The sequence below is a fragment of the Neolamprologus multifasciatus genome, chromosome 19, assembly GCF_963576455.1.
Source record: "Neolamprologus multifasciatus chromosome 19, fNeoMul1.2, whole genome shotgun sequence".
Lineage (NCBI taxonomy): Eukaryota > Metazoa > Chordata > Actinopteri > Cichliformes > Cichlidae > Neolamprologus > Neolamprologus multifasciatus.
In genome coordinates this window covers 8,963,853-8,982,979 of record NC_140457.1, presented here as the reverse complement: position 1 = coordinate 8,982,979, position 19,127 = coordinate 8,963,853, and the positions used below count along the sequence as shown (strand labels likewise).

At 38.1% G+C, this 19,127-nt stretch overlaps 2 protein-coding genes across 3 annotated transcripts; one reads left to right on the top strand and one right to left on the bottom strand.

Moving 5' to 3' along the window:
* Positions 1-73: 73 nt before the first annotated feature.
* Positions 74-7,256, top strand: oip5 (opa interacting protein 5). The gene is made up of 5 exons (XM_085143367.1): positions 74-368; positions 1,736-1,802; positions 1,919-2,041; positions 2,342-2,423; positions 2,626-7,256. The coding sequence occupies exons 1-5, from the start codon at positions 194-196 to the stop codon at positions 2,716-2,718; spliced, it is 540 nt and encodes a 179-aa protein (XP_084999493.1). The 5' UTR covers positions 74-193; the 3' UTR covers positions 2,719-7,256.
* Positions 4,759-18,128, bottom strand: chp1 (calcineurin-like EF-hand protein 1). Of its 2 annotated transcripts, XR_014871187.1 has the most exons (8): positions 17,759-18,128; positions 17,429-17,501; positions 16,359-16,439; positions 15,698-15,825; positions 15,559-15,620; positions 13,859-13,981; positions 9,097-13,099; positions 4,759-8,302 (listed from the first exon to the last, which is right to left on the bottom strand). XR_014871187.1 is itself a non-coding variant. In XM_085143366.1 (7 exons), the coding sequence occupies exons 1-7, from the start codon at positions 17,823-17,825 to the stop codon at positions 13,046-13,048; spliced, it is 588 nt and encodes a 195-aa protein (XP_084999492.1). In that variant the 5' UTR covers positions 17,826-18,128; the 3' UTR covers positions 9,096-13,045. The 2 variants fall into 2 exon arrangements, 1 of the variants encoding a protein (XP_084999492.1); XM_085143366.1 differs by lacking the exon at positions 4,759-8,302 and having other exon boundaries at positions 9,096-13,099.
* Positions 18,129-19,127: the final 999 nt, after the last annotated feature.

Below are 19,127 nucleotides of genomic sequence, written 5' to 3'. Positions count from 1 at the left end.
TTTTTATTAGAAATGTTATACATCTAAAATATTAAAATTTAATCAGCCACAATTTTTTTTGTTAACTTTGTATAAAAGTGTTATTTGGTATCTTGTACATTTCTTTGTAGGGGCGTGGTTACGCTGAGGGCGTGCTTTCCTCTGTTGTTCAAATTCGCGAGAAGGGCAAGTTGCTGGCTAGGCACTGCGAAACATGGAATTTAACGACAGCTTTTTAATTAAACACACCGATGACTTAAAGCTGCCGGTCACAGAAACAGTGCACAGACAGCAGATGACTCTCCACTGTCAGCAGTGCAACGCCGTCCTGGCGGACTCCACAGGCGTCTGTGGAGAGATGAAAAGCATGGACTCGCTTATGTGCTTAAGTAAGTACACTTCATTTCTAAAAGCTTGGGTTAAATGTAGTATCAGTTTACAGTGCTTTTAACTAAACTCAAAGTAGATGGATTTTGACTTGTTTTTATGGCGACTGTTTACATCATATGACCTAATATGTTGGAGTAAGATAATCAATGAGATGATAAATACATTATTCAATAGCAATATGGTAGTATGCCTGGTGATAGATGCCTTTCCTGTAGCTGCAAAGCTGAATCAGTCTTTTAGAGAGACTGCCTATTCAGCGCAGTGGTGGATTATCAATGATGGATAAGTTTCATCACAATATCCTCAAAGTTTCCAATTTACAGCCAGTTACAGACTCAGCCTTCATAATCAGTTTATTCAGTCTTCTCCCCCAGCAGACCCCAGCAGAGTTCATCCTACTGTTGATGTGGACACCCAGGTACCTGTACTCCTCCACCACCTCAAAAGGAACCTTCTGAACTAGATCACATTCCCTCTGGTCTTATTCATATTCAGAAGCAGATGAATCCTCCCAGGCCATGACACAAAATCATCCACTAGTGCTCTCTACTCTCCATCCTGCCTCTAAAATCAAACCGTTGCATACTCATTAGAGTATTTCTGTAGGTGCCACAACCCAGAGCTAAACTCTTCAGTGTCTTAGGTGTGCAAGGTGAACAACAATGGAGATTGCAGAGTCCCCTGCAGAGCTCCTGAACTGAACATCACCAAACAGACAGAGTACTTCCCCAGTCTCATATGCTGTGACCTGTCTGTCAGTGGATGTGTTTCCTGACATTTCCTGTAGATTCTCTCTCAGTAGCAGCAGATGAAATTGTGTTAAATGCACTTGCAAAATCAAAGAAGGTAATCCTCACTGTGCAGCCATTAATGTCTAGATGGCAGTAAGCTCCCTGCAGGATGTAGGTGATTGCTTCCACATTTGGTCTGTGTGCAAACTGCTGAGGGTCAAGAGATGATTTCACCTGTGGTCTCAGCTGGGCCAAGATTAGTATCTACAGTACCTTTGTCACATGCCGTGAGGGCAGCTGTTTGATCATCGTTAAGCTTTGGCGATGTTGACTTCTTTGGTACTACTTGGGCCAGCGCACTTGCTCTGGTGTAGTTTCTTCTGCTGTCTGTTTGGGAGTGGAGGGGATGGAATAGCCTGCCTGTAGTCCTGTCCTCAACACCATTGAACACTTGTGGGATCAACTGGGACGTGCTGTTCGTGCCAGAGTGACAAAAACAACCACATTTGCTCCCTAATGCTCTTTTAATGTCTGGTTTTTCAGGGGTACTATACTTAAACTCCACTGATGATTTTCAGAAGTTTTATGCCAATATGATATTTCTACCTAATGTCTTTCTACCTAATTTTCTTTAGGAGTAACCAACGATGTAGTCATTAGTGACAAGATGGAGTCAGAACATAAAGGGGAAATGACTAATTGGTGAGTAGGGTTAAGCTGCAGCGACCTTGTAGAGGAAATTTGTTTTATACCACAAAGCACAGCTTAGACTTGAGTGGTATAGACAGGTTGTTAATGAATGTCTTGATCACTCCCAGCATCTACAGCTCTTTAAAATGCCGTGGCTGCCGCTGTGCTCTGGGGAAAGTCATTCACTCAGCACCCTCACGTTTGGCTCTGATTCGGTCCATCTTTCTCCTCTACAAAGCAAACATCAACTGGTAAGCCCTCCGGTTTCTACTAACCACACGACCATATTGACTACTTGTGTACATGTTTGTCTGGGGAGGGTAGAATAAACATGCGGCTTATGAGCTTTCTTTGTTCACTTCATATTGTGAGCTCAGGTCACAGATGAAACAAACCCTGTATATGTTGTACACTTGATGAGTAGGTTTATCTATTCACTTTATAAATAAGTGGGTGGTAATTATATTTTTCATTCTTTAATGGAAACCATTTCATTGAAGTTATTTTTTGCATCCCTCGATCTTCAAGAACTTGCTTAATTCTCTCTGCAGTTACATCCTCAACAGCAGCTCCCTGGTGAAGGCATCCACACTCACATTTGATCAGAAGCTGCTCAGACAAAGCATGAATGAGGTGGGACACTGAAATAATAATATCATGTCGGAGCAAGAGAACCAATTTTACTTTTTTTCATTGGGTTTTATCGTGGTTCATCAGTGCTCACACTCACTTCACAATAGAAGAGATTAGTGCATAAAGCAATCCAGTTAGGAATAAAATAAATTATAATTGCCTCTGCTGAGCAAATAAATGTGTTACTTGCTTTCCGTTGCAGGTGAGACAACAGTTTGAAGCACAGCTGGAACAGATGTCACGCATTAAGAACAGACTGGTAGACAGAAGTGTTACCAGTAATACGGTCAACTAGTGTACACAGGACACCCAGCTCGACCTGGGATTAGGGAAAATATGTTCTTCAGTCTGCTGCGTACTGTAGATGGTTTTTGGTGATGGTGGCATTTATGGGCCTCCATATACTTGTAAAGAAAATTATATCACTAATAATGGATTAGAGCTGAAATGTGTTTGTTCCATTGGAAAATAAAGGGATGATCAGTGAACGCTAATATGTCAGATTGTATGTAAACAATGGATGCAGCTCCAGCATTCAAGAGTGTGAATACTTAAACTTGACACAGACCTGCATTCTTTAGAAGGACCAGCAGAGGGCGCCTCCTCATTGAAAATCAATTCTTAAGGTAAAGATGGAAAAACCCTCCCGCTTCTTTGATCTGCCACTTTCCTGTTGAGTTTATGGCCTTGGTCACTATTTTTAAGTCTTACTGAATACAGCATGATTATTTTATTTTGTAAATTATGGCCCCACTTAGGCTATAAGGATACAAAACAAAATGGTATGCTTTATGATTGGCTAGTTGCTACTGTGTGACCATGAAGTGTCCTTGGTTAATCAGTCAGATTCACCCCTCCCTTCTGATGTGTTGCTTGCTGACCAGAATGCTTCAGAACTGGACCTCACTGTGCCAACATCCATCTTTTATATACAGTCTACGTTGACAGCTACTAAGTGAAATTACTTTTTATTATTCATTTTCTTAATTGTTGTAGGTTAAATCAGGGCATTGTTGTGAAATATAAATGTCATTCCACCTGTATTGTTACTTTGGTTCAAAACATTGTTGCTGGTACCCTCACAAGGTATTTGTCTAAAATGGCAGAATGCAGATATTAATAATTGTTACAGATGATGGCAACAGTTGTTGACACAGCTTCTCAGATCCCTTCTCTGCTGCTGATAATGACTTCTTGCCAACGTTTGAGATGTATGGTCAATGTTCAGTCACGCTCAGTTCAGTTCAATTAAAATGTCAAAGTAATCTTGATTTACTGTAGTTTGTTTGTAATGGACAGCATACACCCAGTGGCCACTTTATTAAGTACATCTTGCCAGTACTGTTTTTGCCTTCTGATCTACTCTAATTCTTCATGGCACAGATTCAACAAGATGTTTGAAACATTTCTCAGGGATATTGGTTCATTTAGAGATGATAGCATCACACAGTTACTTCACATCCATGTTGTGAATGACCTGTTTCACCACATTCTAAAGGTGCTGTATTGGATTGAGATCTGGTGACTGTGCAGGCCACCACTACCAGTCTGAACCTTTGATTATGAAAGTGAGATCGATCCATACTTGCATATTGTTTATGCCAAATTCTGACCCTACCATCCTCTTGCTCTCGTAACTTTGTTGTTCAGTTTTTGTAGCCTGAGTTTCCCATTCTTAGCTTTGCCTTAATTTTCTTATGCTTGCACAATGACAATAACACAATCCCGTCTTACTGAGAGGAGAGGCACCTGCTGCGATCATCTCTATCTGCTTCAAGGCTGGACATATTGTGTTTTAAGACATGTTTTTCTGCATAGCTTGAATGGGTGCATAACTGCTAATTTAAATTATTATTGTTGACAGCAGTTTCTGCCATACTCATTCAAACAACCATGTCACATTCAGTGTCAGTAAATTACTTTTTCTCCCCGCTCTGACGCTCGGTTTGAACTTCAACAGATCATCTCAACAACAAATACAGCCCTCAATGCTTTGAATTGCTGTCATGTGATCGACTGCTTAGAGAATTCTATTAAAAAGCAGTTGAACCTAATAAAGTGGCCAGTGAGTGTATATCTCATGTATTTGCTGTAAATGCTATTTTGTTAATAAAGTTAATTGTTCCCACGATTTTAGGATCAACAGTTCAGTGAGAGCAAAGGTGGTTTTGTTCCTGCTTACAATCTTCAAACCAAGCTAGAATTAGGTTCAAATCTTCCTTCAGTAATCATTTTCTGGTGTGTAACCAGCCTCAGAGTGGTATTAAGGACAACAATTATTAAGGTTTGTTGGTTCGTGTTACATGGCATTCAAACTGTAGTCGACACCCATCAATTTAATTGGCACCATGCTGCGTTTTATTGCTGAACTTCTGATACAGATTCTTTTTTCTTTTTTAAAGTTAATACAAAACCAGACAAGAGGCTCACACATAACAAGCATGCCCATTTCCTCCCTCTGGAGTGCATAGTTTCTACACAGTCCACGTCCTCTGTGGAAAAGTTGATCAACAAAGTGATGTCGTTAATCTTACCTAAGCTCTTGATATATATTTTTTTTCCTTAATGGGAACAAAGGTTGATTTGTTTCTCAGCTGCACTGTGGCTACACCGTCAGGTCATATTTGACACAATGGAGAACTACTCTGTTCTTTACTGTATCAAACTAGCAGGCAGTCTGTAAAACTGTTGAAGCTTTTTCAACGTGCTCGCCGTTGTGTCAAACAAGTCCTGACAGAACATCCAAAATGAACATTTCAGTTTCCTAATTACACTCATTCACATTACAAAGTTGGATTATTGCATGCAATACAAATCATTCATTATTCTGCTAAGACATGCATATTTTTTAAACCCATATATTAATGTTGCTAGATGTCTACTTGCTTATAAATTTTTGATTACAAATTCCAAGAAAGAGCATTACAGGGTTGTTAGAACAAAGTATCCAAGACAGGGTGGAGATGATGACGGTGCAAGTCAGTACATGGAGAGAGAAAGTGCTTTTCAAACAAGTGTCAAGTTCGCTCAGTGAGGCCTTTACAGTTACAGAATTACTTCAATATTTATTTCTAAATAAGAAGTGGGCTTTGAATGGATGTAAAAATGCTACGATTGAAGTTTAAAGCATCTCTCGTGTACTGATGTAATAAGATGACGCTACAGCTGTTCTAGAATATACTTTGTTCTGCAGAAAATATCCTAAGCTTTCAGTGATAAATCCATAACTCCCCAATGAAAGAAGTGTCTAATTGACTGCATGAGCAAAAAATAAATAAAATAAAAACGGGTGGATATAACCCTTTCCATGTGATGCTACAGAAACCTTTAAACACTTTCACCCGGGCACTAAACTCATGCATTATTGTAGGTTATTGCTTCTAAAACTCTAATCAAATACAATTTTATGGATTAAAATATAACGCTCTGAATCCCAAAACTATGAGGTAATATGTACAATGTGATGTCACTGAGAGATCATTATTCTAGGACTAAAAGTCAATTTCAGATCCTTACCAATCAGATCCAAATCTAGGATTAAATTTAATCTCATTCCCAATAGAACATTTCTTCGTCACCATCACACGTGAGACTTGGGAGATTTTTGGCTTTTGCATATTAACTAATTCTTTTAATGCTTTATAGTGCGTAAATAAAAGAAGTTACTTATTTTAAGCATATATGCTATAGTAAATGACTTGTTTAAATACTTAACTTACCCTGATTGTGCCTTACATTAGTTATATTTCGATTGCACAAACTAGCCATGTGATGAAAATGAGATTTTGCAGTAGAGTTTAGAGTAAAGCTGTGTCTCTATGCAGTGTATTTAAATGTACCTAAGTCTACCACCCTTTAACTTCGCTGAAATAGTTTCCAAAGTTTGGCGCTCCAGCTTAGCCTAGAAATCGATTTCACTATTCCTCATGAAGCAAGCATCACTACTGGTCATGCACGGCTACTATAATGTTGGCACCACAGTCCCGCTAAATAAGCTAATGCACATGAGTCTATACATATCTTAATGGAAGACATTGGTGATTTTGTTGCTTTCAAACAACTTGTCACTTGTTTATACAATATACAGTTTGGTCAACAACATGACAGTTAGGATCAAATATTGCACAAATCCCGGAAAAATTTGATTTTTTTTCCTTTGAAAAAATCACAAAAGTGAACAAAAGAAAGAAAATGCACAGAAGCAGCATGCATTCACTTGAGGAACAATTATGCATTTCATTAGATTACATTACCATTATCACGAGAAGCTCTGACCAGCCTACTCTTTGCCACTTGTTTATGCTTTCAAATACATGCCTGAATGCAGTTTAGATGCATGAACATCAACTGAGCTGCGAAGAATTTTTTTGTTCAGATGATCCTAAAGAAACACCATAATGTCCGACAGACCAAGATGAGCTATCTACCTAAAGAAAAAGCTACACTAGATTAAAATAAACAAGCAGGACTTTGTTTGATTCAATTGGGTGGATCTCTAAATTACACGTAAAGCTTCTTCTAGGAGTAATTTCACTAATCCTAAAAAACAGCATTTTGTTTTTAAATGAAATGGGTTTCTCTGAAATCTGAGATAATTACCTGGGTAATTCAGTGGGAAACTGGCATTTTCTTCCTCAAGTGACTGCATTTTACTTCTGTTAAAATAAAAAAATAAAGAAAAATGAGACCAGGTTTCTTTTGGGTGAGATAAAGCATGTTTGATAAAGCAAATCTGATTGCATCTTCTCACAATTCCTTAAAAGAAATCAAAACTGAAAATCTATCTCAACCTGAATGTCCCATTATACACGCCCTACATGCAGGAGGGGGGGGGGGGGGAAACCTCCCAGCAATTTACATGGGAAAAAACTAAATAAAAACATGTTAAATTGAAAAAGACCAGATGAAGGGAAACTGAATCAGAATGCTTCAGGAGACAAATCTGAAATAATACAAGTTGCCAGATTTCTATGTAAAGGATTCAACATTAAAAGGAAAACTTCCCAATTTTATCTCTATGTGCTATTTGTAAAGAAACACCTGCCGACCTGACAAAGGAGAGCACAATACAATGCAAAACAGATGCATAGGAGACCACAGTTTGAGTGGTTCAGTGGTTTTTTGTTTTGTTTACCCAAAATGAGTGACAGTGTGCATCGTGTGCTGCTCAGTCTTCTCCCATTTACAACCTCAGTTTTTGACCCCCAGAAACAAAACTAATCATCCAACATTATACAACTTTCTGTGGCACTTGACAAACTTTTAGCTAATTCACCACTCTCCTCGTCCATGCTGTTGGACTTCCCATGGCAATGAGGTAGAGCAAAAAACAAAACATTAACACACCCAATGAGTCTAATAAAAATCACAGGCCTTGATCTTTGCTACAGTATCTTGTGTCTTTTGCTATGTTTCCCAGAAAATTGGGAGCAGGTACTTTGTTCTTTATCAAACTGTTTTTTGTAACTGTGGTGAAGCAATTTTTTCCTTTCTTACTATTTGGGAAGTAGAGACTATGTTTACATGCAGCCTGACGAGAATGTCACACGTATTTCTAAAGGACTTTCAGGCAGACAAAATAATACTAGGCTACATGTAGACATAAGCAGTGTGCATCATGCAAGTCCGACCGCCCAAAATTTCAACAGATGGTGTTCACCAATGATCCGTGGGATGCTGTGGAGGAGAGGTGGTTAATGTCCCAGCAGGAAGGAGAGCACCAGTGTCCCAGAAGCCCAAATGAGGTCATCTTGATAGTGTCCGTTTACCTCCAAATGTCTTGGTGGTGGCGGATGTTACATGTTGGTGTTGCTGGGGTTAATTTGCAAAGCAATATCACTTGCAGAGGATTCATGACTCCATTAAATGACGGTTTATTCCTAAAATAACAATTCACATGTTACCTTCATAGAAGAAATATGTCCATAATTCATAATTATACTCAGCACATTCTCTCATTGCATTTGGAACAATTAGATATGCAGTGATGTACAAAAATCTTAAGCCACTCTTGATTTCTTTATACTTTATCTCAGCAAATGGTAAATATTCAATATTGAAGTAAATTCAAAGCTCTTCTTTGAATGTTCACTGCCTTTGTTTTGTTCTGTCCCAAAATGATATCTCAATATTCAATTTAATCTTTTTTTCTAAGCTGTCTGTTATGTGTAAACAGAAGAACACAGGTCATCCCTTGAGCTAAGTGCCTTTTTTGTGCTTCAATGACGAGGTGATTATTAAGTGGCTTAACAAATAAATAAAATATCATGACTGGATTGAAAATGAGTAAAAAAAGCAGCCAATGTCACCCATGTTGACTCCGTGGAGAAAAAATTCATAGAAATGAAGGGTGGCTCAAGAGTTTTACACAGTACTGCATAATGAATGCATTATATAATGCTGCAATCGATTCTGCTCCTTAAGTTAATTTATTCGATTACGAAACATTTCAGCTTTAAACAGAGATTACAGTAGAATCAATGGTGCTTAATGGACACAGTGTCATTTAATGCAGACAAACATAATTTTCGATGGTGTGACTTTCGGTTAATGTACAGACGACTCCTTAAAATAACTCAAATAACACAACGTAGAAGTCCGCTGGCATGCAATTGTCGTCAGTTTTCAAAAAGTGAAGACAGAGGTTTAAGTAAAAGCTGACCGAAGCACTGACCTTGATGCGAGTTGGACCGAAAGGATGCAGAGATATTTCCTCTGTGGTCTGAGCTGCAGTTGCACACAATGGTAAACAAAAGCCGTGGGGAGGAGAGGGGGTTTCTTCCGCTACGGGGACACATTTAGGACTCCCAAACGAACGACTGTCTGATTTATGTTACTAAGAGAAACCGCAGCGGCGAAGAAATAAAGTTCTGGACCCTCTTCTTTCCCCGGTTACCACAAACGAGGAGAGAAGAAGGTCCTGTCGTCCTGTTCTCCCGAACACCTCCGCTCTACGCCATTTTCGCTCCGCTACTACGAGCTAACGGAAAAAGGATTGCGCTGGATGGCTGTCAATCAACATTAAACCCGCCCCGGAAGTTGTTCTTCTTGTGTCCTGAACATGGAACGCTTCACTGCCGCTAACTGGGTCACCCAAAAAACTTGAAAATAATCCACACAAACAATGATAAAAAAAAATATATATGTTGGTTGTGTGATTTACATTTGCCCCAAAGACAAAATACTAAAATTGAAACCTATTTAATATAACAAATAACACAGAAAGAGGGATATGCTGTTAATCTTTGGAAAGTACCAAACTCACAAATTTATTTACTCTAGTTTTTCACGTTTAAAAAGGAAACTGCATATTACATTAAAACCATATCTGAATTCAAAAATAATAAATCTCAGTATATTTCTTATTTATTTTATTGCTATCGCCGTTGACTCCGTTAATGACTACCAGTGTTTATTGTATTTGCCAATATTTACGATTTTTTAAAACTTGAATGCTAGTTTTCATGTCACATCTAACATCTAAAATAGTTACAAATCCACGGTTGATTTTGTTTATATATGTTTTTTTGTTTGTTTGTTTGTTTTTTTACGATTGTTAAACCACTTTTTCTAGAACAGTAATCATGCACTGCTTGTGGTGTTCCTTCTGACTAGATTGAGTGTCACGCTAACCAATGCGACAATATTACCCATAATTCCAAAATAAGACAAGGTAAAGTCTAAGTTTCCTTCCTTTATTTACATAAATACACTTGTCCTTGACTCTCACAGTGCATTACACTCCACAACTTGCTTCTGTTTCTGAGAAAACACCATTTAGCATTTATTGCAACCTTGTTACAGTGCATATTGAAATCAACTTTATAAAAACATGTTAAAAACATATAAAATACTGTTAAGTAACATTTCTTAAAATGTAACCATGTCGCCATATTATTTTCAATAAAAGTAAGCAAAAATATTTTTATTAGCTCACAAAAGGGTTTAATCTGTTGCCTTTATGATAGTTTTATTCATTATATTGATAGTGTATTTAAGCATATATTTGAAAATAAATACAGAAATTACTGAGGAAAAACATGTGACTATTAAAAACTTGGGCAAGGATGTCAAAAGTTGCTTGAATGAGTGAAAATTCTCTATTAAGGTGATTTTTCAGCTTCTAGGGTATTGGTAACAGGGTTGAGTGTTGTTTAAACCTTAGCTGCTTCCCACCAGCCAGACAAGAGAAATGGCGGCCTTGTGCTAAATTTAAAGGTACAGTGCTTTTACAAATTACAATTTTCAAAGACCACTATCCAGAGTTTTATTATTAGCAGAAAACAATAATAAAGCGTGTTATTATGTTTTGATTGAGATGATTCAAATTTCCACATAATCATTGTCTCTCCTATTCAGGGCCTTAGTGCACTATAGCAAGTCTAAAACTCAGCAGGTGATTATTATTTATGAATATCTTCTGTGTGCCCGCATCAGTGTAACATGATGATCTGTTTCCTGTGTCAACTGTTGATTGGCTTTGTGGGGGCAGGGATCTGATAAATGTCACCTTTAACATTTCCAGAATCCTCCCATAGATTTTTATGGAAGATGTTTGATATTTCTGGGCCATCCACTTATTCTCCTTTGTCAAAAACAGGCTGCTTTAACTCCTCTCCCCTTTGAGGTTCCACAGATAATACAATTATCTTCTAAATGGGAGATCTGTGCCCACAGTTCCTGAGATAACCATATTAAGAATACCAAGCGTAAGCAGTCCAAAGTCTAAGAGTTTGTTAACATGGGATCACTTTGTACACACTGACCTCATCATGTGGAAATCTGGATATGCTTAGTATCCACAGTTCTAACAGTACGTCACACAGAAAAAGAAGGAAAACCACGATAGGTCCACTTTATATCTCTATAAATATAGTAAGTATATCTACAGTATATTATTTGTCACCGTTATCATTGTTATCAGCCAAATATTTAATCCAAGAAATCAACATTAACATATGAAGTTGTAGTCTGTTATATTCTAATTTTATCACACTCTACAATTTTTTTAATTCCTAAAGAATAAATAAATAAAATTTCCAAGCTGGATGTAAACTGTGTGAGTAGCACAAAAAAAGTGTCATAAGAGCAATAAATGAGACAAAGAAGCATGGCACTTATTTTTATTCAAATCAAATTCCTGAATCACTTTGATAATACCTCGACCAACATCACATAACGTGATTCACATCTGACTGATGATCACAGAATGATTGATAAAAGGGTTGAGCTGTGTTTCCTGCACTGGAGGGTGCTCTAGTAATGACTTCACAGACTCACATTAAAGATTTAAAAGGGGTCATGCACAGTGACATGTCCCAAAAAACAATATGCCCGATGCATCAGGCGCTGGGCAGTGAGGAAAGACATTCTAAGAAATACGGAGCAGAGGAGAAATCAGCATTTTTCCTTAGTTGCAGGGAAACTGATCAAATGAGTAAAAGCACAGTATGTTATCTTTGCCTGCTCTAAGTCTACAGACTAGCTGATCCCACAGCCCAATTTCCAAAACAATACTCATAGCAAGGCCTTCTTTAAGTCTTAAAGCCTTGGAGGCCTGGTCCAGGTGGCATACTTTTTGAGGATATCAATAAACCTGCTGTGAAAGTCTCACATACTGATGAGACACCAGCATTTTTGAAATGTCCATGCCACCGTTCTCACCTCTAATTGAGTGAGACAGTCCTTTAAACCAGCAGTGGCTCCAACAGGCCCATAATTTAAGTCTACAGGTAGCAGTTGATCCACGGTGTAGTGGTTTACACATTCATCTAACAAATGAGATTCCAGGGTTTGATCCCAGGCGTGAAGGGCATCCGGCTTAAAAACTGCCAACATCAAACATGTGGTCCTACCCACTGTAAATACGGGAGCAGCTAAAAGTAGCTTTAGATTCTACTGGCAGCAGCTCTGTTAATTATATGAAACCGTACACAAACATGGCCATGGGTTACCGTTTAGCTAATAACTTACAAAGGGGAACCAGACACTTCAGTGAGTTACACAAGAACCTGAGGAACAGGTCAGTCCGATTTTGCTTCAAGAGACAACCTCGGATTGGCTGGTCTGGCTCGCTCAAAGGAAACAATTCATAACAGATGGCATTCAGATGGCATTAAAACACTGACATTTTGAAGTGGAATCACACAATTTTGAATCTTTGCATATTTATATGGACAAAGATGCAGCATGGGCTAAATATCAGTGGAGCAGTGTGATTAAACTTATAAACTTACCTACTGCGATAGCAAAAAGTTATTCTGCCACGCTATAAATATTTAAATGTTCATGTAAAAAATGAACAAAGTGGTAATAACTATGATCCTATATTAGTTTCCTAATAAATAATGTATCATTACTGGGGGAAAAAAATACATAGTGACATTGCATAAAACAACCCAAGGCACGCAACGTTTCCCTTTGTTTACAGAGCAGTGCAAAGGCCGAAACTCAAGATTTATTATGGTCTCCACCCAATGCTTGACCTGAAGGAATGAACCCATAGCGTGGGCCACAGCAGCTCGTTGAGAAGCCGGATGAGATTGTGTCTTGAAATCAACTGACATGTTCAAGCGCTACTCTAAATAGAATTACAAAAAAACCCCGATAACAATAATGAAACTTTAGTGCAGGAACCGGATGCTCATCTTCTGTTCCACATCCACCTTTTCCAAGACCTGCGAATAAACAAACAAAAACAAGACAAGTTTATACTACAGAAAAATGTGCTGCTCTAAAGTTTACATTTGCGACTAGGGCTTAAAAGAACATCTGTTTTAAATCAATCCCAAAAACAAGTCAAAGCTCTCATGCCATTTCAGTTAACCATTACCCCTGTCCTGGGTGCTGGTTCACCCATTACACCACTACGACTTCAGTCCCACACAAACTATTGAAATCTGAATGTTACACAGTGTGACATTTTTGTCCAGCTATCCCATAAAACACCTTTAACTGTCACTATAAGCTGAAAATAGCACATTATATATTAACTAAAACAAGTCTTTGGAAGAGTTAAGAGGTTGAGACAGTTTAACTTGCTTGTAAATGTCCACACAAATCAAACTGTGAAAACCAAGGCCTGAATTAACTGGGATTATTTCATCCTCATCCTCTCTTAATAACAAACATAGATACACAATCAAATTTTTGTCCTCTGGAAAACCATGCTCTGCTATGCAAAATGCATGCTTGATAGAAAAATATATATATTTCCTTCTTTTCTGTGGTTAGTCTTGGGTTCTAGTTTGTGTACCACTGAGGCCTCCGATGCTAAAAATATACCTGCACATGGTAGTGGTCAGTTTTTAATTAAAAAGAATCCTTCAAACAGCATCTGTTATGTCATTTTAAGTTTAGCAGCAATGCTTCAGTGGTTAACTTAAAAAAGGAAACCACACAACAGTACAAATATGTATGTTGACCACAAAGCTTGCCTTGATAAACTCATTGAAGGAAATGCAGCTATCTCCGTTTGTGTCAGCCTCCTGGATGGTCCTATCAGCAATGCTGCCGAGTTGTTCATCTGAAATGTTAACTCCAACCATCATCCGCAAGACCTGGAACAAACCAGCAAAATCTATTTTTAAGAGTCACCAAATAACAAGGTGACGTATATTTTTGCAAGATCACACAAGATCATTTGTAGCTATTTTGGTTCATTGGCAAAGCCACACTTGACTAGGAAATACATGATAATAACTGATGGTGCACGCATAATGAGTGAAAAACGAGTGCACAAATAGTACATTTAGCCCTACAGGTTCATGCATTACACAAAGCAGGTGACACAGTGAAATGTTTTGCGCAAAACAAGAGATGTGGCTGAGTCATTAACCCTGAGCTTATAGCAATTACAGGTCAGAGAACGTCACTGAGCTTGACCCGCTTTAAAGTGGGACGACAAATAACACAGAGGGAGTGCAAAGGAAGCCAAAATACAGGATATTAGACTGTCTGGGAAGGATCAGCCTATAGTTAAGGTGAGATATCACATCATTATCAGCACAAGGGCAAAGTCTTCTTTGATGGTGAAATCCTCCTTTCTGTAAAACACTTTAAAACAAATGTGGTGCAATAGCACTTGTTCATTTGTCGAACGTACATAAATTTACAGAAATAATAACTGATATTCACCGAAAGGAAAAGTAGCATCTGAAAATGTCTTACATTCTGTAATGTACAAGCAAGAAGGTAGGTATAAAATCATATCCAGACTTTATGAGGGCTTCCAAGAGGCCTCGGATGCAAACAGCCACCATATTAAAGACATATGAGAATTTGAAGTCCAAAAAGTTCTATCTACAGGGGACTTCGATAAAAATGACACAAATCTCAACACAAATACTGTTTCACGTACTTGGAGTGGATCCGGTTAGAAAAATGTTGTTAACTTTTATTTTATTACTCCTACCATAAAAGACACCAAAGAGTAGGAATAAAGTGCTGGAGATAATACGGACCAACAGTAGCTAATCATTACCATTAATTGCGTTCTGAGTATGTATCTGGGAACATTCGAGCACAGAACATTCAAGCTAAAGAAGACAAATACAAATAAAAATACATGGAAAACAAAAGCGAAATAAAGATGTGGTTACACTCTGAAGGCTGGCTCAAAATCATTTATGAAATCTACGTAAAGGAAAGAGTCATTTGCTCACATTTACAGCAGGATGAATTTATGGAATTGTAGTTCAAATTGATTGCATTCATCACCTCATTTAGATCAGATTTAGCCTAAGTGGAAGTCACAAATTATCTTTCACCGAGAGAAAAACAAAAAAAATCAACTTAAAACTTGTGTGTGAACTGCAACAAGAATAGAGAAGAGAGGGAAGTGTGACATCCTTCTGTTCTGATGTATTCTAGTGAAATTATACAGAAAAGCAAGCTGTAAGCTGATGTTTTTATTTGGGAAGTTACAATTTGATCTCGGAAAAATGATACATGACGTCCCAACTAAAGAATGACACCGCAGGGCTGACTGAACTTCTGATAAATGGGTGTGGAATTACAGATATTAATTTTTCTTGTAAGCCCCACAGTTGCCAAAAGATTCTGTAATGTTTAAACACACTAATTATTCACTGTGTGAACCACGAATTACACGATGACTCCAAGTCAATCAACTCACCTGCAGGAGCTCATCTCGGGAGATCTTGTCATCTCTGTCCAGGTCATACAGACGGAAAGCAACTGAATAGAAAGAAACAGGTAAGTCAGATACTCTTAAACCGATGCTAAGATGATACCAGTTACACCCCAACACTCACAGAGCAGCTTGTTTGTCCTGCTGTTCAGGGGCTCAGTAGCTGAGGGGTTCTTGTTCTTCTCGTTGTCTTCGATTGGTCTGAAGTGAGCCAGGGTCCGCATGAAACCCCGGAAATTTACCTGGTCCTCTCTAAAAATCACAAGCACAAAATATCTACTATAACTCTCTGGAAAGTTCAGTCAGATTACCTTTGTGCTCAAATGCGTATTGTGGGCACCACAATGAGCTAGTAACCTAACACCAACATGCAGATTGGAATGGTTTCTACATCAAGTTGTTTAAAACAAACAGGCCAAAACCAAAGAAGCCAGAATCCGTCTGAAACCATTAAAAGACAGAGCTGCAATTACAACGCCTACACATGTGACCTTTTAGGATTTTAATGATATATCTAAAGACATCTGTTTGGGTTTTTTTCCTTCCCACAGTGATGAAAACATCCAAATAACTGTCAAGTATACAACTCAAAACCCCATTTGATTTATTTCCACACAGACTTGGCAGTAAGGACTGAGCTTCTCCAGCCTGCAGTCAGGAAACCACAACTGAAAGGCATTACAGCCTGGTCCAGCTTTGTGGCGATGGTGCTGGTGACTCAATTTTATAGTAGTGCAAAAACAAGCTTTCCAAACTACTGCAGAGCAATAACACAGACTACTCACCCCTCAGGAAAGAATGCATTGATGATTCTATCTCCCAGAGGGTTGATGGCCAACTCGGGGATTCTCTGGAAATCTTCTCGACTATAAAAATAAGGAGACGTGATCAAAGTTAAATTCTAAACTCAGTATCTTTTAACTGCTCATTTTTACCTAACAATTCACCAGTCTTATACTGAGAGTTGATGAGCTTTACCAAGACATGACACATAGCAAAACTCATGAGGTCATGTGACGAGTGATATATGACATAAATCATCATTTGTTTATAAGAACAAATAAAAATTGTTACAAACATTGTTCAGATTTGTTACACACTGAAAAAATTTTCTTACTCCAGTTGGTTGGACTAGAAACAGATCTGTGAAATCTCATTGTTGTGAAAACTAATGAAACGATAAGGAAGTCACACTGAACAAACGTGACTTCTACTGTGACTGGAAGCACTTGAGCAAGAAAAAAAAAGTACAGCCAGGAACTTATTATGTGTAAACACAACATCTTTCATATATCCAAGTTGAATGAAACCAAACAGAGTTTGGGGGGCTTCGTCTGCCCTTGAGAAACTAACTGCCCTTTCCCCTTCAAGGAATCATTTTCAAATAACCAAAGGGCCTTCAAATTAAAATTTTAGCTGCTTAATGATTACCAGTCTCTTCACCTATCAGTTAAGACAGAATCTGAACCAGATGAATAGTCAGTGACAGGAGAAAGATTCATTACATGATTTCATCACTGAAATGAGAGACAGATCTCACATTGCCCACCTTTATCTCAGCACAACACTTTGTCTTAGACGTAATTTATTAATATAAATACCACATTCAGAGAGGCAAATTTGGTAAAACAAAAAACAAACCAAAACAAAAAAAACCCCAAAAAACTATACACTGTAAGATTTTCTCAATTTAAATACCCTTGGAGGTGTGTTTTTTTTTATGACTCATTCTCAAGTCAACCAGAAAACTTAACTGCTTAGGTGACCTCTATAACGGAGTCCTTGTAGTGTGGGCTGGTAAAGGAACAAAACAAATGAGGTGCAGCTTGTGGCTCCTGTTTATGTTTTTGCTCACCTGAGGGTGCCGTTTTCCCCTTTATCCAGGCTGGTGAAACGGCTGTACAGGCGAGTGATCTGACTGTGGGAAACTGCGGCGACAAAGATTTTGACTATCAGATGAGCCAAAGATAGCTGATACACAACTGAATCCACAATAACCCCTCACCGATATAATGCAGCCGATTAAACTAGCAAAATATAGAGAGTTAATGAGTACAGCCTCAAACAGAAAAAAATCATTCAGCCAAAGACATCTAAATATGAGAGTACAGCAATCAACTAGCTAATGTCCAAGAGGTTTTGTCTTCACACAAGGACTAAACTCTAAACTCTGAGCTCAACTTACAGCCAGTTTCCTTCTTAATTTCTTCAATTTCCTCTTCTCTGAGTAATCTGGACGCTCTGGATCCCATGGTGAGATGTTAAAATCGAGATGATTCGCTAAGGCGTCTTGCGCAAGCTCTCCAAGAGTCTCTATTAAAGTTAGCAAACAAGCTAACTAACCGAGCTAAAAAAGGCTGCTATGTTCGGTTAAAAGGAACGCAGCTGGTGTTAAATCTAGAAATTTGCTGTTTATCTTCCTGTCGATGTAACTCAGCTGTAAGTCTGTCTGCTGCTACTGCTTTTCTCCGGCACACAGCGACGTTTTCACGTTACCAAGACGGGTTTCGGTGAGGTTATCTTCCTGGTTTATGGAGGAGGCGGGGTTAAGGAGGCCGCCTCCCAGGTGGGCCGTTCCCACCGGGGTTAGGTGGCAGACTTGATGCCTGCTTAAAAATGTCAAAAACGGCGATGTGTTTATACACAGCGGTGTATAAACAATAATTACAGTTTTAAAGCTTCAAAATTATAATTAAAACTAATAAGTTTGCCTAAGATGGTTCAGGCTGTTATGAAGAATAAAGGTGGTCATACAGAATATTGAATTTTAATCTTGTTAAAACTGCCTGATTTACTGTATTTCCACAAATGTTTGCACATCTTTAAATAAACTGCTGCCCCTTATTTTCAAATTTCCACGCAAAATATAAAGAAAACCGTAGGTGACACAAAGGTTTCACACAAGCGTGTCAATAACAACAAATACGGGGGCTGAGAAATATAGTCAGTCAAAAATTAAAGAACCCAAACAGAGTATAAATACAGCCGTTTTAATTTTAACATGTAAGTAAAGATTTCACCACTAGGTGGAGCAATTTTATAGTTTTTCGTCACACTAGTTCATGCAGCGTTTTAAGGGTTTCGTGTTATGTTCAAAACTCAAAGTACACTTAGAATGACATTATCTTTGATGTGTTATAAATAATATCAATAAATAAGAATGAACAGCACTTCCGGAGGAGCTAACTGGAAGGTAATTAGCTCTTCCTAATTTGAGGTAATAAGCTCTCTTCTTCCTGGAATCCATCTCTTTCGTTTTCTAAATTATAATTTTTAAGTTACCACAGTTTACATAAAGAGAAAGAATTCACATTTCCTACATATGTTTAAATATATATACATATGTTCAAAAATTCTTCTCAAAATGAGAACTTGTCAACTAGACTTAAAAAGCACTGATAATTATAACAACAGTCTCCACTGAACTCTGGAGAGACAAAAAATAGTAAAGGAAATGTGACTTCATTAGGTTCAAGTGTTCGACTGTTTGTTTTTTAGCCAAAATCACTAATCAGCCAATCTCATGGCCTCAACTCAGTGCTTGTAGGCATATA